This window comes from Babylonia areolata, chromosome 11, assembly GCF_041734735.1.
Source record: "Babylonia areolata isolate BAREFJ2019XMU chromosome 11, ASM4173473v1, whole genome shotgun sequence".
In the NCBI taxonomy this organism is placed as follows: Eukaryota; Metazoa; Mollusca; class Gastropoda; order Neogastropoda; family Buccinidae; genus Babylonia; species Babylonia areolata.
The window spans coordinates 16,342,742-16,365,241 of record NC_134886.1 but is presented as its reverse complement, the minus strand read 5'-3'; the positions used below and the strand labels follow the sequence as shown (position 1 = coordinate 16,365,241).

Sequence of the window (22,500 nt, the reverse complement as noted above, 5' to 3'; positions counted from 1 at the left end):
ATACACATGTATGTTAAAATGTATGTATGCAGTGTGTGTGTGTGTGTGTGCGTGCGTGCGCGCGTGCGTGTGTGTGTGTGGTCACATTTTGGTGTGTGTATGTAACATAGATATAATGTTTTATGTTATCAAAAGCGTTTTTGTAAAGCACCTAGAGCAGATTTCTGGATAGTGTGCTATATAAGTATCCATTATTATTATTATTATTAACTCTACTAATTATATAATTTTGTCATATAGTTTGATTCTATATGAACTCTACTTATTTTCTTATTTCTCCATATGATTTGATTCTATGTGAACTCTACTTATTTTCTGATTTGTCATATAATTTGATTCTATGTGAACTCTACTTATTTTCTTATTTTGTCATATTACTTGATTCTGTGTGAACTCTACTTATTTACTGATTTTGTCATTTAATTTGATTCAGTCCATGTGAACTCTACTTCTTTTCTGATTTTGTCATATGATTTGATTCTATGTGAACTCTACTTATTTTCTTATTTTGTCATATAATTTGATTCTATGTGAACTCTACTTATTTTCTTATATTGTCATGTAATTTGATCTATGTGAACTCTACTTATTTTGATATTTTGTCATATAATTTGATTCTATGTGAACTCTACTTATTTTCTGATTTTGTTATATAATTTGATTCTATGTGAACTCTACTTATTTACTGTTTTTGTCATATATAATTTATTCTATGTGAACTCCACTTATTTACTTATATTGTCATATAGTTTCATTAGATGTGAACTCAAGAATTATTATCTGATTTTGTCATATTATTTGATTCTATGTGAACTATACTTATTTTCTGATTTTGTCATATTATTTGATTAGATGTGAACTATACTTATTTTCTGATTTTGTCATATGATTTGATTCTATGTGAACTCTATTTTTTTCTGATTATGTCATATAATTTGATTGTATGTGAACTCTACTTATTTACTGATTTTGTCATATAATTTGATTCTATGTGAACTCTACTTATTTACTGATTTTGTCATATGATTTGATTCTATGTGAACTCTGCTTATCTACTGATTTTGTCATATTATTTGATTCTATGTGAATTCTACTTATTTTCTTATATTGTCATGTAATTTGATTCTATGTGAACTCTACTTATTATCTTATTTTGTCATATAATTTGATTCTATGTGAACTCTATTTATTTTCTTATATTGTCATGTAATTTGATCTATGTGAACTGTACTTATTTTGCTATTTTGTCATATAATTTGATTCTATGTGAACTCCATCTATTTTGCTATTTTGTCATATGATTTGATTCTATGTGAACTCTACTTATTTTCTGATTTTGTCATATAATTTGATTCTATGTGAACTCTACTTATTTACTGATTTTGTCATATATAATTTTTTCTATGTGAACTCTACTTATTTACTTATTTTGTCATATAGTTTGATTAGATGTGAACTCAAGAATTATTTTCTGATTTTGTCATATTATTTGATTCTATGTGAACTATACTTATTTTCTGATTTTGTCATATTATTTGATTAGATGTGAACTATACTTATTTTCTGATTTTGTCATATGATTTGATTCTATGTGAACTCTATTTTTTTTCTGATTTTGTCATATAATTTGATTCTATGTGAACTCTACTTATTTACTGATTTTGTCATATAATTTGATTCTATGTGAACTCTGCTTATCTACTGATTTTGTCATATTATTTGATTCTATGTGAACTCTACTTATTTACTGATTTTGTCATATGATTTGATTCTATGTGAACTCTACTTATTTACTGATTTTGTCATATGATTTGATTCTATGTGAACTCTACGCAGACCAAGGTCAGGGTTTCAAAGACTGATCAGCGTGCTTTGTCTTCTGAAGTTTAGGCAATTGCTGCCTTTTCTTTCTTTTTCTTTATTTATTTATTTATTTATTTGGTCCTTTTTCCTGGGCAGATGTGTTGCAGCGTATATGGAGCAGTCCGCACGCTCTGACGACACCTCTTTGAAATTGAAACTCAGATCATAATGTTGTCGCGTTTGTGTGCATGGATAAAAAAGATGTTTACGTGTGTGTGTGTGTGTGTGTGTGTGTGTGTGTGTGTGTGTGTACGCGTGCGTGTGTGTATTTGAGTGTGTGTGTCACAGTGTGTGTGTAGGTGTGTGTGTGTGTGTGTGTGTGTGTGTGTGTGTGTGTGTGTGTGTGTGAGTGTGTGTGACCGTGACATTGTGTGTTTGTGTGTGTGTGTGTGTGTGTGCGCGCGCGCGCGCGCGTGTGTGTGTGTGTATGTGTGTGAAATTTTATGCTGCTACTGTTTGATATATATATATATATATATGCACAGGCGTGGTAGAGGACCCATGTCACTGAAATGTGACCGTTCATCGGTCTGTCATCCATGAACCTACTGCTCTTAATGTTCGGTGGTAGGATAGGCCATATTTTCTATACATCACAAGGGGAATCCCCAGTAATTCTTAGCCGCTGTCTTTTCTGTGTTTATACCACAAGGGAATTTTGTACTCTGAATTGACCAGCGGTGAAAGGGTTTTAAGGTGGTTGGTGAGACGTCAGTTCGGACACTACTACTTCTACTACAACACACACACACACACACACACACACACACACACACACACACACACACACACACAAACAACAAACATTTTCTGGAACAAACTGTACTAAAAATTATGCCAATAAATTGAATAATTATTTTCCTGTTTATTATTTGTTTCCGGTCTAACTCACGGACTAATTTCGGCTCTTTCTCCCCTCCCTTCTTTGACCGAAACAGGACTGAAAATGACCATAGGGTTTATCAATAAGATGACAAAAGTAAACTGCCTGAGTCTGTGGAAACACCACAGAAACGCAAGAAGAGAAGAGAATGAAACTCCTTCCAATGCCAGTGTGTGCCAGTTTCGGACAAGTGCGATAACCAAGGGAGGGAACTATCAATAATTTGACTCCCTTGTTACTAATTCCTCATTAATAACCACCCTCCCTCTTCCTTTTTATGGCACTATCCAGACATTCCTCCACAAAGAAAAACTCCAACAACTAATTGAATTCCATTTTCAACATCAGTCCAAATAAATGAATATCATATTTTTCGGTGTTGAACGCAAAGGCGGAGAAAAGACGAAAATAGCAACTGGAAGCTTTCATCGAACGTTCGCAAACTTTGATTTGCATAAATAGATATCAGTCTTAAAAACAAACATACAGTCTAAATTAATGTTCACGGAAATAATTTTAGAAATCGTATGAAGTCTCTCTTATGATATGCTACTAGTTCAAGGAACACTTATTTTTGATATTGGATATAAAATAGATAATTTATGTACACACCATATAATTTTCAACATTGTAGTTGAACCTTGTCGCATATTTTCTCTTACTACGTTAGCTTTGCGCAGTGGCGGTACCATAGCCGATGAGGTTTAACCGAGGCGTGGTTATTGCTAGTTGAAAACTAATCCCAATACCCCGCGCTGACGACCTTCGGGTCGGCATGCGCAATTTTTTACGGCTCCTACGGGAGCTAAAACTTAAACAGATAGAAGTGGTACGAACAGAAACTTGTCAGTCAGTTTCTCATTAATTCTAAAACATTTTGCTTATACGTTTATCATAATACTAATATTGTGTCGTGTAGATATATCCCAGGGTAGAGACAGGGTTAAAAAAACAAAAAACAAAGCACACCAGTACATCACTATCTATAATCCATTAGCGGAGGTTACAAATTTTCTGATTTTGTCATATAATTTGATCTGTGTGAACTCTACTAATTATCCAATTTTGTCATATAGTTTGATTCTATGTGAACTCTACTTATTTTCTTATTTCTCCATATGATTTGATTCTATGTGAACTCTACTTATTTTCTGATTTGTCATATAATTTGATTCTATGTGAACTCTACTTATTTTCTTATTTTGTCATATTACTTGATTCTATGTGAACTCTACTTATTTACTGATTTTGTCATTTAATTTGATTCAGTCCATGTGAACTCTACTTATTTTCTGATTTTGTCATATGATTTGATTCTATGTGAACTCTACTTATTTACTGATTTTGTCATATATAATTTATTCTATGTGAACTCTACTTATTTACTGATTTTGTCATATATAATTTATTCTATGTGAACTACACACACACAGACACGCACGCACGCACGCACACACACACACACACACACTCACACACACACACACACACTGTGACACGTACACACACACACACACACACACACACACACACACACACAAACAAACAAACATTTTCTGGAACAAACTGTACTGAAAATTATGCCAATAAATTGAATAATTAATTTCCTGTGTGCCAGTTTCGGACAAGTGCGATAACCAAGGGAGGGAACTATCAATAATTTGACTCCCTTGTTACTAATTCCTCATTAATAACCACCCTCCCTCTTCCTTTTTATGGCACTACCCAGACATTCCTCCACAAAGATAAACTCCAACAACTAATTGAGTTCCATTTTCAACATCAGTCCAAATAAATGAATATCATATTTTTCGGTGTTGAACGCAAAGGCGGAGAAAAGACGAAAATAGCAACTGGAAGCTTTCATCGAACGTTCGCAAACTTTGATTTGCATAAATAGATATCAGTCTTAAAAAATAAACATACAGTCTAAATTAATGATCACTGAAATAATTTTAGAAATCGTATGAAGTCTCTCTTATGATATGCTACTAGTTCAAAGAACGCTTATTTTTGATATTGGATATAAAATAGGTAATTTATGAACACACCATATAATTTTCAACAGTACAGTTGAACCTCGTCGCATATTTTCGAAGCGAACGTTAGCTTTGCGCAGTGGCGGTACCATAGCCGATGAGGTTTAACCGAGGCGTGGTTATTGCTAGTTGAAAACTAATCCCAATACCCCGCGCTGACGACCTTCGGGTCGGCATGCGCAATTTTTTATGGCTCCTACGGGAGCTAAATTTTAAACAAAAAGCAGTGGTACTAACAGAAACCTGTCTGTCTCTGTCCGTCATTAATTCTTGCTTATACGTTTATTATAATTCTAATATTGTGTCATGTGGATATATCCCAGGGCCGAGACAGGATAAAAAAAATTTTTAAAAAGCACACCAGTACATCACTATCTATAATCCATTAGCGGAGGTTACTCATTTTCTGATTTTGTCATATAATTTGATCTATGTGAACTCCTACTTATTTTCTGATTTTGTCATATAGTTTGTATGTGAACTCTACTTATTTTCTGATTTTGTCATATGATTTGATTCTATGTGATCTCTACTTATTTTCTGATTTGTCATATTATTTGATAAAATGTGAACTCTACTTATTTACTGATTTTGTCATATGATTTGATTCTATGTGAACTCTGCTTATTTTCTGATTTTGTCATATAATTTGATTCTATGTGAACTCTACTTATTTTCTGAATTTGTCATATGATTTGATTCTATGTGAACTCCATATTTATTTTCTGATGTTGTCATATAATTTGATTCTATGTGATCTCTACTTATTTTATGATTTTGTCATATGATTTGATTCTATGTGAACTCTACTTATTTTCTGATTTTGTCATATGATTTGATTCTATGTGAACTCTACTTATTTTCTGATTTTGTCATATAATTTGATCTATGTGAACTCTACTTATTTTCTGATTTTGTAATATATGATTTGATTCTATGTGAACTCTACTTATTTACTGATTTTGTCATATAATTTGATTCTATGTGAACAGTGCTTATTTCCTTATTTTGTCATATTACTTGATTCTATGTGAACTCTACTTATTTACTGATTTTGTCATATAATTTGATTCGGTCTATGTGAACTCTACTTATTTTCTGATTTTGTCATATGATTTGATTCTATGTGAACTCTACTTATTTTCTTATTTTGTCATATAATTTGATTCTATGTGAACTCTACTTATTTTTGACTCACTTGTGTAAACAAAGTGAGTCTATGTTTTAACCCGGTGTTCGCTTGTCTGTGTGTGTGTGTGTGTGTGTGTGTGTGTGTGTGTGTGTGTGTGAGTGTGTGTGTGTGTGTGTGTGTGTGTGTCCGTGGTAAACTTTAACATTGACATTTTCTCTGCAAATACTTTGTCAGTTGACACCAAATTAGGCATAAAAATAGGAAAAATTCAGTTCTTTCCAGTCATCTTGTTTAAAACAATATTGCACCTCTGGGATGGGCACAAAAAAATTAAAAAATGAAGCCTAATTATATGCAAACTGCATTTACTGTTATATTTATATTTTTTGTATTCTCTAAACTTGGCACTTTGATCTGATATTCTGACCGAACAACAAGAGCAGACATTATTATCATTTTTTGTTCAAACAGGAACTTATTTTGCTAAGCATGGAAGTTTTATTTATTTTGCAAACGTTTTGGTGCAGATAGCAAAAAAGGGAAATTACTCTGTAATTAATGCTAGGGGAATTAATTTGCTTTAAACTGATCTTTCTCATCTTAAACATTACATTTTGAAATTATACTCAATACATAAAAAGCTTGGATTTTTTTTTTAAAAGTGTATCACAAGTGAGTCTTGAAGGCCTTGCCTCTCTTGTCTTATATTGTCATGTAATTTGATCTATGTGAACTCTACTTATTTTGCTATTTTGTCATATAATCTGATTCTATGTGAACTCTACGTATTTACTGATTTTGTCATATAATTTGATTCTATGTGAACTCTACCTATTTTGCTATTTTGTCATATAATTTGATCTATGTGAACTCTACTTATTTTCTGATTTTGTCATATGATTTGATTCTATGTGAACTCTACTTATTTACAGATTTTGCCATATTATTTGATTCTATGTGAACTCTACTTATTTACTGATTTTGTCATATAGTTTGTATGTGAACTCTAATTATTTTCTGGTTTTGTCATATTATTTGATTCTATGTGAACTCTATCTATTTTGCTATTTTGTCATATTATTTGATTTGGGGGTTGGGGGATGGGGGGGATGGAGAATAGAAAAGCGTGGATATGAGGAGGGTGGGGTGGAGTGTGTGTGTGTGTGTGTGTGTGTGTGTGTGTGTGTGTGTGTGTGTGTGTGTTTGTGTGTGCCAAGAGAGAGGGGGGTGAAGGAGGAATGGGGAAACATACATATGTATTTATTTCTTGTTGTTTGCTTTGAAAAAAATTTTTTTTTAACTCTGTGTGTGTGTCCTACTTCCCGGTCCTACTTTCCCTTCCCTCATCCCCCCCCCCTTCCCCGTCCTACTTTCTCCTTTGTACTACTCTCCCTCCTCCATCTTCGCCCCTGTCCTATTTCTCCTCCCCTATCTTTTCCCCATCTGGACTCTCCCACTCTCCCTTCCCCCATCTCCCTCACTGTCTTACTCTCCCTTTCCCCCCCTCTCCCCACATTTCCCCACCAGTCCTACTCTCCCATCCCCCTTCTACTCTCCCATCCCAACATCCCTCCATTTTAGAGTTAAAAATCTTATTTCAACTTGATTTTAGTTCAATTTTATAATATTTTTACATTATCTTATTTTACTTATTTCATTATTTTATACAACACTAAAAAGACAAAATTACTGTTGGTAAAAAAAAACACCCAACAACCCCAAAATACTCCAGAAAAATTAAATTGCCATAAAATATTATCCGTACAGCTCCTAAATACTCAAAACACCATTTTAAGGCTTAAATATTTAAAACAAAAATTGTGTAATTCGGGGACAAAATTTGTATATGACAGGGTAAGTATAATGTAGTAGAAAGGGGGCGGTCCACAAATGACTACAAGCAAAAATGGTAGTAATTTGGGGGCATTTTCAAAATGACGTAATATATGCTCTTTGCATCATTACTAAGCCTCATATGAATTTCGGGTAAGTTTGGAACACTTTGAAAATGTGTGTAATACGGGAATGTCCCCGTATCACACACACGCCCCCAAATCACATTTTCCCTAACAAATGCCCGAATTTTACTTCCCCGGTACCTACACACACACACACACACACACACACACACACACACACACACACACACACACACACTGACACACACACACACACTGCACACACACACACGCACACACACACACACTGACACACACACACACACACACACACACACACTCACTCACACGCACGCACGCACGCACGCACACACACACACACACACACACACACACATACACTCACACACAGATAAACATATTTTTTTTCCGCATGACATCAACAGTTTAATATAACAATTCAAGACGTTTACAGAAACGAAGGTGTGGGAGGGAGAGGGGGCGAATGGGGAGAGAAGACGGCTGAACAAAAAACAACAAAAAAACAAAAAAAGAGGAACGGTGCCTCAACACTATAATCAAACCAAGACATTATCAAAGATAAGACAAAAAGTAAGAAAAGATGATTAAAAAAAAAAATTCATACAGATTTATACAAACCACTACTGTAAAAACGTGCCCTAAATGCCAGCAACATCGTACATTATTAATTTTTTACAACTTAAAAAAAAACAAAACAAATACAAAAACAAAAAAAACCAACCTGGCCGCATTGGCCGTTTGCTGTTCCGATCTTATTTCCTCACACAATAAAAACCTAAACCAAAATGTTCGTCTGCCTTTCACACACGCACACACACACATGCGCGCGCATACAAGAATGACTACAGAACAAAGAACAAACTTCGGACCACCAATGTAAGCAAAGCATGGACTTGGACAAGACAACACGCTTCGTCTGTTCCATTTCAAATCTTCGTCAACAACAGTAGATTACGTAATGAAAAGTTACGTGCAAGTCCAAACTCAATACACATAATAATATCACACAGCATCGTTCCGGTTCCGAATCCGATCAATCTTCAAGTCCCGTGGCTCATAACTGAATTCCGTCCTCAGCTCAACGGTAGGAACAAGTTAACAGTCGGGAAGGAAGCGTGGGACAGGGGAGGTCACTGGGGCTGGTTGACAGGCGTCATAACAACAGGGGAGGTCATTGGGGCAGGTTGACAGGCGTCATGACGACAGGGGAGGTCACTGGGGCTGGTTGACAGGCGTCATAACAACAGGGGAGATCATTTGGGAAGGTTGACGGGCGTCATGACTACGACAGGGGAGGTCACTGGGGCAGGTAGACAGGCGTCATAACAACATGGGAGGTCCTTGGGGCAGGTTGACGGGCGTCATGACGACAGGGGAGGTCACTGGGGCAGGGTTACAGTTGTGATAACGATAGGGGTGGTCAATTGGGCAGGTAAGCGTCATGACCACGGCAGGGGAGGTCACTGGGGCAGGTTGACAGGTGACATAACTACAGGGGAGGTCAATGGGGCAGGTAAGCGTCATGACCACGGCAGGGGCAGTCTGACGGGCGTTATGACGACAGGGGAGATCACTGGGGCATCTGGACGGGCGGCAGGTCGACAGGCTCCTCGCTGATCAGCCCCAGGCTGGTGCTGGACGGGGACATGGGGAGCGGCGTGCGGGGAGTCGACATGGCGTCGTTGCCGATGCCGTAGCTCTGCAGGCTGACGGCGATGCTGTTGACGCTGGGGGAGCGGTTGTACTTGGTGAAGAGCTCCTGGTCGTCCGCATCCACGCCGTCCATCTTGGCCAGGTAGTTGTACATGTTGGTGGAGGGCGGCGGCACGGGCGGCACGGCGTCGGGCGGAAGGTCGCCGCCGGAGAACTCCTTCTCCTCGAAGTCCTGCTTGCCCTTCTGGCCGCCCTCCGGGCCGTTCTCGCCGCCGTCCTTGGGAGGCTTCTCCGGAGGCTTGGCCTCGTCGTCACCGAAGATCTTCTTCCGGAGCAGGCCCAGCAGCGTGAGGCAGCAGCAGCAGCCCAGCATGCCGAAGATGATGCCCAGGATGAGGGGCAGCAGGCTGGGGTCCCCGGGGCAGAAGTCCAGGTAGCCGTCGTAGCGACACTCCTCGTTCTGAGTCACGGCCTGGCAGTAGAACGCAAAGGCTGTGGCGGCCATACTCTTCATCTCCGTGTCGTTGAAGCGGATGACGTCACTGATGCACAGCTCAACCATCAGCTGCCGGATGGACCCGAAGTTCGGGCAGTAGTTGCTGAACTCCTTGTTGAACTCCTCCAAACACGCCTGCACCGCGTCCGTCCGGTTGACGATGGCCGGGAGGTCTTGCGGGTAGGTGAGGGTGGTGGTGGGAATGTCCGACACGGCCCAGTCCGCCTCGGTCAGCGTGCCCTGCACCACCAGCACCGTGTCGTTGTGCACCACGCGGGCGTGAGAGCTCGTCCCGAAGCCTTCGTCGAAGAGCGCCAGGAACTCCACGCCGTAGTGCATGGCGGTGTCGTAGGTGGTCAGGTCCGCCTGGAGATGCGCCATGTCGCGGACCACGCTCCACACCCTCACGTAGTCCACCCGCATGGCGTTGGTGGAGCCGCCCAGGACGGTCAAGGTCGCGAGGGTGATGTTCTGCCCGTAGGGGAACCCCCACTCCAGGTCCACGGTGGAGGCCCCCCCGGACTCCAGGCAGTACAGGTAGACCAGGCCGTCAGAGTTCCTCCACGTCATGGCCACCCGGCTCCACGTCTGGGCCGACACGGTGACGTAGGACGTGTACGTCTTCTGCCATTCCAGCTTCAGCTGCCCGTTGTGCACCGACAGGGTGACGTCACCTTGGTCCGTGGCCAGGGTGAAGAGGCTGTAGGTGTGGCCCGAGTCCTGGTGGATGTACACCCACAGCTCCACCGTGAACTCGTCCGTCTTGGCCACGTGGATGTTGCTGAAGGCGACCGCAGCCTGTGGGCTGTTGGCGGTCAGCACGTGCCCCCCGGTGGCCGTGACGGCGGCGCCCAGGTCCGTGTTGTTCAGGACGGTGTTTCCGGAGCTCACCGTGTGGTAGTTCTCCGCCTCGGCGTGCTTGGTGGCGGCGGTCAGCACGTTGGCGATATAGTAGCTGTCCGAATGGCCCCCAGTGTAGAACTCGTTCAGCCAGTCGCCGTCGAAGTTGCCCAGGAGACCGCCCACGCCCACGCTGGTGAGGTTCTGGGACACGATGAAGCCGGCGAACATCTCCTTGTTGAAGACCTCCACCACCACCTCGACGGCGTAGTCCACGGTGACCCTGCAGAGCGTCTGGCTGGAGCAGTGCACCAGCATGTTGCCCTGGTTGTCGTACATCCCGGCGTCCCGCTCCTCGTACACCAGACCGAACTGGGTGTGGCTCAGCTTGTTCACCTGAAGCTTGCCGTCGCTCTTGACGCTGACGGAGACCAGCTCCCCGTTGTAGTCCACAGACACCTCATGCAGGGCGCGGCAGTCGTGGCGCCCCTGGCACTGCCTGAAGGAGCCGTCCACTGTGACGTTGGTGGAGCTCAGGAGTCTGCGAGACAAACAGCCCGGCTTTCGTTCTTGTAGTATTGATCACATGCCTGCAGGACACCCTAGGGTTGTGGGTGGTGGGGTGGTGGTGGTGTGTGGGTGTGTGTGTGTGGGGGTGTGTGTGGGGGGAGTGGGTGGGGAGCAATTGTTTGTGCCAGACATTTGGGGGGAAAATAACGAGCAAAAGCTATCATTGGTCATTGATGAGAGAGAGAGAGAGGGAGACAGAGAGAGACAGAGACAGAGAGACAGAGAGAGAGATAAGAAGGAGAAAAATTGGAAAAACGAGAAGGATGGTTGTCCTCCCACACACATCCAAAAAAAATAATGAAAAAAAAAATAATAAAAATAAAAATAAAAAGAGAGAAAAAAAGAAAGAGAAAGACGGTTGCCCCACAAGTAAATAAATGAAAAATAAGTCTGATCGGACTGCTTTATATATATATCTAAATGTGTGTGTGTGTGTGTGTGTGTGTGTGTGTGTGTGTGTGTGTGTGTGTGTGTGTGTGTGTGTGAGTGTGTGTGTGTGTGTGTGTGTGTGTGTGAGTGTGTGTGTGTGTGTGTGTGTGTGTGTGAGTGTGTGTGTGTGTGTGTGTGTGTGTGTGTGTGTGTGTGTGTGTGTGTGTGTGTGTGTGTGTGTGTGAGAGAGAGAGAGAGAGTAAGTGTGTGTGTCTCAAAGACTTTGCAGAGGAAGATAGTGTGAAGCCATCGAATTGTACAAGTCAGTTCAGCTTTTGATTCTGAGTCCTGACATCTCTTCTATGGTATGCGTCAGCCTTTTGTATGAACCGTGGAATAAATCATCATCATCATCATTATCATAATTATCATTATAATTGTTGTTGTTGTTGTCAGTATTAGTATCTACATTATCACTATCACCATCACCATCATTATCAAGACTGCCACCATCATCGTCACCAAAACCAGCACCATCATCACCACCACCACCATCATTTTTTGTATTTTGTATTTCTTTTTATCACAACAGATTTCTCTGTGTGAAATTCGGGCAGCTCTCCCCAGGGAGAGCGCGTCGCTACACTACAGCGCCACCCATTTTTTGTTGTCGTATTTTTCCTGCGTGCAGTTTTAATTGTTTTTCCTACCGAAGTGGATTTTTCTACAGAATTTTGCCAGGAACAACCCTTTTGTTGCCGCGGGTTCTTTTACGTGCGCTAAGTGCATGCTGCACAGGGACCTCGGTTTATCGTCTCATCCGAATGACTAGCGTCCAGACCACCACTCAAGGTCTGGGGAAGGGGAGAAAATATCGGCGGCTGAGCCGTGATTCGAACCAGCGCCGCTCAGATTCTCTCGCTTCCTAGGCGGACGCGTTACCTCTAGGCCATCACTCCTCTTCATCATCATGACCTACCTGTATGCCCCAGTCTTGCTCAGCTCCACGCTGGCCCCGTCCAGGGTGATGACGACACTGCTGGAGATGAGGGCGTAGCCGTCACTCCCGTTAACCGACCGCTCCAGCAGGGCTGTGGAGCAGTCCACCCCGTACCTGGAACCAGGTCAGTTACCATGTGTTGACGTATTATATATATATGGTAGTCAGTCGTGTCCGACTATGACCATCAGAACAGCAGAGATGGCAACTGCTGTTCCGACTATTTGGGCTAGAATTTGATTATAGTGGAGAGTGTCTTGCCAAAGTTACATCCCCACTCTCACGGCCAAGAGGGTTTTAGGACAGTCGGCGTTGGGATGGTTCCCAAAGGCCAACTAGCCCCCACAAGGCTGCAGCACTAAGAGCCAGTGACAATTTTGCCTCCCTAGTTTGAGAGTCATAGTCCTTCACAAAAGACTAAGCTGTAAATGATTTCTCATTGACTGGAGAAACCATTGATAATACAGCTCTCACTTTGCTGTTGGCCCAAATGTAAACGTGTAGCAGGGATTTGACACCACCACCATCCCAGAAAAGGAGTACGGTAGGAGGGTAGGAGACCTACCTGTCAACCACTACCCTGACATCACCACAACCATCCCAGACAATGAGTACGGTAAGAGGGCAGGAGACCTACCTGTCAACCACTACCCTGACACCACCACAACCATCCCAGGAAAGGAGTACGGTAGGAAACCTACCTGTCAACCACTACTCTGACACCTCCACAATCATCCCAGGAAAGAAGTACGGTAGGAGACCTACCTGTCAACCACTACCCTTACACCACCAACAACCATCCCAGACAAGGAGTACGGAGGGGAGGAGACCTACCTGTCAACCACTACCCTGACACCACCACAACCATCCCAGGAAAGGAGTACGGAGGGTAGGAGACCTACCTGTCAACCACTACCCTGACACCACCACAACCATCCCAGACAAGGAGTACGGAGGGTAGGAGACCTACCTGTCAACCACTACCCTGACACCACCACAACCATCCCAGACAAGGAGTATGGTAGGAGGGTAAGGCGACCTACCTGTCAACCACTACCCTGACACCACCACAACCATCCCAGACAAGGAGTACGGAGGGGAGGAGACCTACCTGTCAACCACTACCCTGACACCACCACAATCATCCCAGGAAAGAAGTACGGTAGGAGACCTACCTGTCAACCACTACCCTGCCACCTCCACAACCATCCCAGGAGAGGAGTACGGTAAGAGGGTAGGAGACCTACCTGTCAACCACTACCCTGACACCACCAACAACCACCCCAGACAAAGAGTACGGAGGGTAGGAGACATACCTGTCAGCCACTACCCTGACACCACCACAACCATCCTAGGAAAGAAGTACTGTAGGCGACCTACCTGTCAACCACTACCCTGACACCACCACAACCATCCCAGGAAAGGAGTATGGTAGGAGGGTAAGGCGACCTACCTGTCAACCACTACCCTGACACCACCACAACCATCCCAGGAAAGGAGTATGGTAGGAGGGTAAGGCGACATACCTGTCAACCACTACCCTGACACCACCACAACCATCCCAGGAAAGGAGTACGGTTGGATGGCAGGAGACCTACCTGTCAACCACTACCCTGACATCACCACAGTATCAGTATCAGTATCAGTAGCTCAAAGGGGCGTCACTGCGTTCGGTTAAATCCATATACGCTACACTACATCTGCCAAGCAGATGCTTGACCGGCAGCGTAACCCAGCGTGCTTAGTCAGGCCTTGAGGAAAAAAAGAAAAGAAAAGAAAAGAAAGTAAAATAAATTAAATAACCATCTCAGGAAAGGAGTACGGTTGGAGGGTAGGCAGGAGACCTACATGTCAACCACTACCCTGACACCACAACAACAGTACGAGTACACTAATACCGCTAGAGCGACAACACGTTATGAACCGGGGCAGCGAAAAAACAAACAAAAAAACAAAACAAAAAACCAAACAAACCAAAAAAAAACCACTTCTTCTTTTGGTGTCAGGTGAGAATTGACAACATTAGAAGGCAAGCTTTTCAGTTTGATGCCCCCAACCCCCCTCTTTTTACTGTTTGCACATGTCGAACATTGAATGTCTGTACCGTTGAATGGACGACAATAGACTCGTCTTGAATCTTTGAATCTTGAGCCTACATAGTAGACTTATAGTTTCAGTTTCTCAAGGAGGCGTCTCTGCGTTCGGTCAAATCCATACACGCTACACCACACCTGCTAGGCAGATAGCTGACCAGCAGCATAACTCAACCCACTTAGTCAGAGTGGAGTTATTCTACTGATTTTTGCCAGAGGACAACTCTCTCGTTGCCATAGGTTCTTTTCCGGTGCGCCAAGTGCCTGCTGCACACGGGACCTCGGTTTGTCGTCTCATCCGAATGACCAGACGCTCAGTTTGATTTTCCAGCCAAACTTGGGAGAAAGGGCGAGAGCGGGATTCGAACCCAGACCCTCACAGACTCTGTTCTGGCAGATGAGCGTCTTAACCATTCTGCCACCTTCCTCCTAAGGTTATAACAAATACCTTTTATTATGACAGTCAGTTATGTTCGACTATGACCATCAGAACAGCAGAGGAGGTAACTGCTGTTCCGATTATCTAGGCAAAAGTGGAGAGTGTCTTGCCCAAGTTACATTCCCACTCTCTCGACCAAGAGGGTTTTAGGACAGTCGGCGTTGGGGATGGTTCCCAAAGGCCAACCAGCCCCCCCCCCCTCGTCCCCCCCCACACTCACCCCCCCCCCTCCCACAAGGCTGCAGCACTAAAAGCCAGAGCTAACAAATACCCACCATCCGTCGGAGCACACGGTGCAGGCATAGCTGGGGCTGGGGTCGATGTAACCGGAGGGGTAGAGGGTCAGGTTGTACGCCACGCCTGCCCAGCGGGACTGGCACACGCACACGCCGTCCGTCTTGCGGCAGTGGCCGTGACTGTCACAGACCGAGTGCCGGGTGGTGGTGTCGGACACCGGACAGGCCTGGTCACACTCCGGACCCCAGTAAGGGTCAGTGCAGTGGCAGCCTGTGTCCTGGAGGGAGGGAAGACGGTGATGTGGTGGTATAGGATATCTGTGTGTGTGTGTGTGTGTGTGTGTGTTTATACATACATCAGAGGAGGTCCCGATTATCTGGGCTTAAATTTGATCATAGTGGGGAGTGTCTTGCCCAAGTTACACCCCAACTCTGTCTCGGCCGAGAGGGTTTTAGGACAGTCATCAATGGAATGCTTCCCAATGGCCAACACAATGCAATACAATACGATACAATACAATGCAATGCAATACAACACAATACAATACAATACAATGCAACACAGTAGGCCTACAATTCAAAACAACACACAAAAAAACAATACAACACAACACAGTACAACACAACACAACAGAATACAATACAACACGACACAATACAATGCAACACAGTACAACTCAAAACAACAACAACAACAACAAAACACAATACAATACGATACAACACAACATCTACAGCTATAAACGGCGCACCGGAAGTGCCCCCCCCCCCCACCCCCCGAACCCCCGCATGCCTGACCTCCATGTGGCCGAAGACACAGCGGCTCTGACAGTCGACCCCCCAGTAGCCCTGGAACATGGCCTCGGGGAACTCTCGACACAGGTCGCTGGCGTTGTGAGTCAGCGTGTCGGGGCCGCCAGGCACGGCGTTGGACGCGTGGATCTCCAGGCGGCGACAGAACTCGGCGAACTGCAGCACGGACTTGAAGCCCTCCGAGTGGTTCCGGCGGGCCAGCTGGTCGTCCAGGCACTGCTGCTCGTAGGTGTCGATGAAGGAGGCGCCCAGCTGGCAGTTGGACAGGAGGGTGGTGTTGGAGAACCAGCCCTGGCACTTCTGGACCGCCAGGGTCTCGAAGGGGTCGCTCAGAGGCAGGGTGACCCAGAAGCTGGTGGCCCCGTCCTTGACGTTCAGCGTGTAGTCCCCGTTGCTCCAGATGGGGGTCTCCGTCACGTTGGTGGCGACCATGTGCGTGGAGAGTTTCAGGTCGATGAAGAAGTCGCCCTCGTTGACGTCGAAGTTCCAGGCGTGCTGCAGGTCCGGGGTGTTCTCCGTCACGTCGATGAAGGCGTTCTGCGTGATGACCACGGGGTTGTGGGGCCGGGTGAAGACCCTCAGCTCGCCCATGTAGCCCACGAAGTGGTTGAGGTGGCCGTCGGTGGAGAGGTTGGCCTCGGGCAACATCTGGCCCAGCACAGCCCTGCCGCCCGACTGGAAGGCGTCCGAGTCCAGGAGGGCTCTGACCGTGTAGACGTTGTTCTGGTAGTCCGTGAGGAAGACCTCCAGCTGGGTGTCCAGCGGGTCCCAGACCAGGTCCACCTGGTTCCACTCCGTCAGCACTGACGGCTGGCCCAGCTCCACCACCTGGTGAAGCACACACACACGTCACGTGGATTGACACGCTGATGATGACGATGAGGGGGTTAGTAGGGTCTGCATAAAAAGACCGATGAAAGGAGCAGGTGTCTGACATGTGCACAAACCCAAAGCACTGATCAAAGCGCTGGAGGGGAGCATACCCTAGGTTTGTGTGAATCCCCGCCAGCCCCCTCACCCCCCCCCCCCCCCCTTCCCCCAAACAAACAAACAAAAAACAGCCAGGAGACGTGAAATGGCAGCCCCAGGACACTTCAACAACCCCAGGACACTTTAACAACCCCAGGACACTTCAACAACCCCAGGACACTTTAACAGCCCCAGGACACTTCAACACCCCCAGTACACTTTAACAGCCCCAGGACACTTCGACAACACCGGGACACTTTAACAACCCCAGGTCAACCCCAGGACACTTTAACAACCCAGGACAACCCCAGGACACTTCAACAACCCCAGGACACTTCAACAACCCCAGGACAACCCCAGGACACTTTAACAACCCCAGGACACTTCAACAACCCCAGGACACTTTAACAGCCCCAGGACACTTCAACACCCCCAGTACACTTTAACAGCCCCAGGACACTTCGACAACCCCGGGACACTTTAACAACCCCAGGTCAACCCCAGGACACTTCAACAACCCCAGGACACTTCAACAACCCCAGGACACTTCAACAACCCCAGGACAACCCCAGGACACTTCAACAACCCCAGGACACTTTAACAACCCCATGACAACCCCAGGACACTTTAACAACTCCAGGACAACCTCAGGACACCTTAACAACTCCAGGACAACCCCAGGACACTTCAACAACCCCAGGACACTTCAACAAACCCAGGACACTTCAACAACCCCAGGATACTTTAACAACTCCAGGACAACCCCAGGACACTTTAACAACCCCAGGACAACCCCCAGGACACTTCAACAATCCCAGGACACTTTAACAACACCAGGACAGTTTAACAGGACACTTCAACAACCCCAGGACACTTTAACAACCCGAGGACACTTTAACACTTCAACAACCCCAGGACACTTTAACAACCTCAGGACACTTTAACAACCCCAGGACACTTTAACAACCCGAGGACACTTTAACACTTCAACAACCCCAGGATACTAACACTTCAACAACCCCAGAACACTTTGACACTTCAACAACCCCAGGACACTTTAACAACACTTTAACACTTCAACAACCCCAGGATACTTTAACAGGACACTTCAACAACCCCAGGACACTTTAACAACCCCAGGATACTTTAACAGGACACTTCAACAACCCCAGGACACTTTAACAACCCCAGGATACTTTAACAGGACACTTCAACAACCCCTGGACACTTTAACAACCCCAGGACACTAACACTTCAACAACCCCAGGACACTTTAACAACCCCAGGACACTTCAACAACCCCAGGACACTTTAACAACCCCAGGACACTTCAACAACCCCAGGACACTTTAACAACCCAACCCTTCAACAACCCCAGGACACTTTAACACTTCAACAACCCCAGGACACTTTAACAACCCCAGGACATTTTAACAACCCCAGGACATTTTAACAACCCCAGGACACTTCAACAACCCCAAGAAAACTCCAGGACACTTCAACAACCCCAAGACAATTTAACAACCCCAGGACACTTTAACAACCCCGGGACACTTTAACAGGACACTTCAACAACCCCAGGACAATTTAACCCCCCCTAGTACCCGCATCCCCATCTTCCCACCACCAAGATTTCAGTCCTCCACAAAACTGGACCCCAAGGGCGTCATCCAACTCGCCGTTATACATTATCCTGCCGAAACAGCAGATGGACCGACAACTTTATCCTGCCGAAACAGCAGATGGACCAACAACTTTATCCTGCCGAAACAGCAGATGGACCGACAACTTTAACCTGCCGAAACAACAGATGGACCAACAACTTCTTCTTCTTGTTCTTCGTTCGTGGGCTGCAACTCCCACGTTCACTCGTATGTACACGAATGGGCTTTGACGTGTGTGACCGTTTTCACCCCACCATGCAGGCAGCCATACTCCGCTTTCGGGGGTGTGCATGCAGGGTGTGTTCTTGTTTCCAAAACCCACCGAACGCTGACACGTATGACAGGATCTTTAACGTGCGTATCTGATCTGCGTGCGTATACACACGTAGAGGGTTCAGGCACAAGCATGTCTACACATATGTTGACCTTGGAGATCGGAAATATCCCCCACCCACCAGGCGCCGTTACGGAGATTCGAACCCGGGACCCTCAGATTGAAAGTCCAAAGCATCAACCACTCGGCTACTGCGCCCATCAGACCAGCGACGACAACTCACCTTGTTCATGTACACGATGTTCAGAGAAGTGTCGTTTTCCACCAAGGCCACGTGGCACGTCACGTCCCCGTAGGCGAACACCACCCCCTCGTGGGACACCGGCTTGTAGATCACCTCGAAGGTGGTGGGCACGGTAGTGGACAGCGTGAGGTTGTCCGCCGTGATGAGCCCCGTCCTGTTCATGAACAGCATGTACTCCGTCACAGCATGAGAAGGCACGGACCCGGCCAACGTGTTGAACATGGTGTCGTCCGACCCGCTGGCTGCCGCGTTCGTCGCCAAGACTGAGAAGCTAGTGGACGACACGGTGGTCTGGCAGTGGCCGATGGACGGGAAGGGGGTGGGGTTGTCGCACATGCTGACGCCGGAGCCGCAGCCGGTGGCGCGCGCCGCGAACTGCGTGTCGCACGAGGCCAGGAGCCCGGACAGCGTCAGGTCCACCAGGTCCGTCTTGCGGAAGAGCTGCATCGTCACGTGCGGCCCGTGGTCGTACAGTGTCACGTCCAGCAGCACGCCCGCCGTGCTCTCCTGGAACTGGAACGAGTTGAGCGAGGAGCGCGAGACGGTGAGCGTGCCGAACACGCGCCTGGTCAGCACCTCCACGTCCCCAGAGGGAGTCTTCAGGGTCAGCGCGTGCTCGTCCTGCCGCGTCCAGTCGGCGAAGTAGTAGTCGCCGCCGTGGCGGACCATGAAGGCGTCGAAGCAGGTGAAGGTCTTGGGGTCCTCGCCGCACAGCGTCTGCCGCCCGTACACGTAGAAGCCCGTGCTGTGCACGTGCAGGAGCAGGTAGGTGTCGTCGGTGGCCAGGAAGAAGGTGTTGCCGTCGAAGGCGGTGACCCAGCCCTGGCTCCGGATCTGGGCCACGGCCGTGGTGTAGGGCCCCGACACGTAGCCCCCCACCATCGTGTTGCAGTCGTCGCCCGTCCAGTCTGTCGCGCAGCTGCTGCAGTCGGACCCGCTCCAGTTGATGCGGCACGTGCAGCTGCCGTCCTTGTTGCACGTGCCGTGGTCGCTGCAAGGCGTGTCCACCCCTCCCGGGCACACCCCGCTGCAGTCCGTGTCATAGTACCCCGGGTAGCACTGGCACGTGCCGTCCGCGATCTTGTACCCGTGCTTGCACCCGGCCGCGCAGCGCAGCTCCACCCAGGTGACGTTCTGGAACTGTGAGCAGGGCGGCACCGTGAGAATTATTGTTTGACGTGGGTGGGTATGTACATGGGGTACAGAGAGAACGAATGAACGAACGAAATTCTATTTTTCTATGGTATTGAGATAAGCATAGTAACAAGAATTCCTTTTTTTTTCACCAAACCCTGTGGTTTAAAATGAAGAAAAACTACAAGAAAAAGTAATAAAGACAGAAAATTGAAATAAGAAGAAGAAGAAGAAGAAGAAGAGAGAGAGAGAGAGGGAGAGAGAGAGAGAGAGAGAGAGAATAGCGTGCGTGTGTGCGCGCTTACGTGCACATGTGTGTGTGTGTGTGTGTGTGTGTGTGTGTGTGTGTGTGTGTGTGTGTTTGCAGGCGCCTGCTAGCTCGCTTTGCATACTCACTTTCCTCGCCTTCGTCCCTTACGCACGCGTAATCCTGCAGGACATAATCTGGCCTGAACAACCCCCCCCCCACCCCGCCTCCACCCACACCCCCATCCCACCCCCACCCTCCCCCATTTCCCCACCCAACCCATCCCATCTCTCTAAACCTAACCTGGGCATCACACAGGGTGGTAGCACTGACGTCCACATTGCCCACGTAGTCACACATGTCGGCCAAGGCCATCATGGAGTAGAGCACGGACTCCGGAAGTCCCGTAGCCACGTAGCTGTCGTAGCACTGCCGCTCCAGACGGTTCCGGAAGTCCGCGTCCACCCCGGAACACGCGCTGGTCACGCTGTTGTGCTGGAAGAAGCCGCTGCATAGGGTGCCGGCTGTGGCCTCCCTGTGGCGGGTGGCATGTACCAGTATCAGTATCAGTATCAGTATCAGTATCAGAAGCTCAAGGAGGCGTCACTGCGTTCGGTCAAATCCATATGCGCTACACCACATCTGCCAAGCAGATGCCTGACCAGCAGCGTAACCCGACTCGCTTAGTCAGGCCTTGAGAAACAACAACAACAACAACAAAACAAACAAACAAACAAAAAGAACAACAACAACAACAACAACAAAATAAAATAAAATAACAAAAAAAGAGATAAATACATAAAAATACTACTATTACTACTAATAATATTTATAAGTCGCAAAATCTTGATGAAGTCAACTCTAAGTGCACAAAATAACAACAACAACAAAAAAACAATGATGATAAATAAGCAAATAAATGTAAAACATGCAGACACATTCACACACACACACACACGCGCGCGCGCGCGCGCGCGCATGCATAACAGATACGCAACAAATATGCAGTTTCACAGATATGAAAGCACAATCGAATACACATAAACGTAAATGAGCCCCAACACACACACACACACACACACACACTGGATGACGATAATAATCATGACAATAATAACAATCCTCCTCCTCCTCCTCCTCCTCCTCCTTCTCCTCCTCGCTTCCATGTGGCAGGTGACATGTACCAGTACCATTGATGACGATAACAAGCAAGATAATGATAATCATCTTCCTCCTCTTCCTCCTCCTCGCTTCCCGGTGGTGGATGGCATGAACCGATACCATTGATAACGATAATGTATACTGTATATATGACAGTCAGTCGTGTCCGGCTAGGACCATCGGGACAGCAGAGGAGGCAACTGCTTCTGCAACTATCTGGGCTGAAATTTGATTATAGTGGAGAGTGTCTTGCCCAAGTTACACCCCCACTCTCTCGTCCAAGAGGGTTTTAGGACAGTCAGCGTCGGGTGATGGTTCCCAAAGGCCAATTAGACCCCACAAGGCTGCAGCACTAAGAGCCAGTGCAATTTTGCCTCCTAG

General features: G+C 46.2%; 1 protein-coding gene and 2 non-coding genes across 3 annotated transcripts in view; 2 read left to right on the top strand and 1 right to left on the bottom strand.

Annotated features, from left to right (window-relative positions):
* Positions 1–3,414: 3,414 nt before the first annotated feature.
* LOC143287800 (U4 spliceosomal RNA) lies at positions 3,415–3,551 on the top strand. Its single transcript, XR_013056010.1, has one exon. It is a non-coding gene; the product is annotated as a U4 spliceosomal RNA (small nuclear RNA).
* A 1,302-nt stretch (positions 3,552–4,853) lies between these two features.
* On the top strand, positions 4,854–4,990 carry LOC143287803 (U4 spliceosomal RNA). The gene has a single exon (XR_013056013.1). It is a non-coding gene; the product is annotated as a U4 spliceosomal RNA (small nuclear RNA).
* A 3,303-nt stretch (positions 4,991–8,293) lies between these two features.
* Positions 8,294–22,500, bottom strand: part of LOC143287150 (uncharacterized) — a 48,691-nt gene continuing 34,484 nt past the window's right edge. Inside the window, exons 25-30 of the mRNA XM_076595095.1 lie at positions 21,262–21,493; positions 19,557–20,717; positions 16,352–17,194; positions 15,593–15,831; positions 12,765–12,899; positions 8,294–11,387 (exon numbers count right to left, since the gene is read on the bottom strand). Of these exons, the coding sequence (XP_076451210.1) occupies positions 9,428–11,387; positions 12,765–12,899; positions 15,593–15,831; positions 16,352–17,194; positions 19,557–20,717; positions 21,262–21,493 (4,570 nt within the window). The 3' untranslated portion in view covers positions 8,294–9,427. The remainder of the gene's footprint in view (positions 11,388–12,764; positions 12,900–15,592; positions 15,832–16,351; positions 17,195–19,556; positions 20,718–21,261; positions 21,494–22,500) is intronic.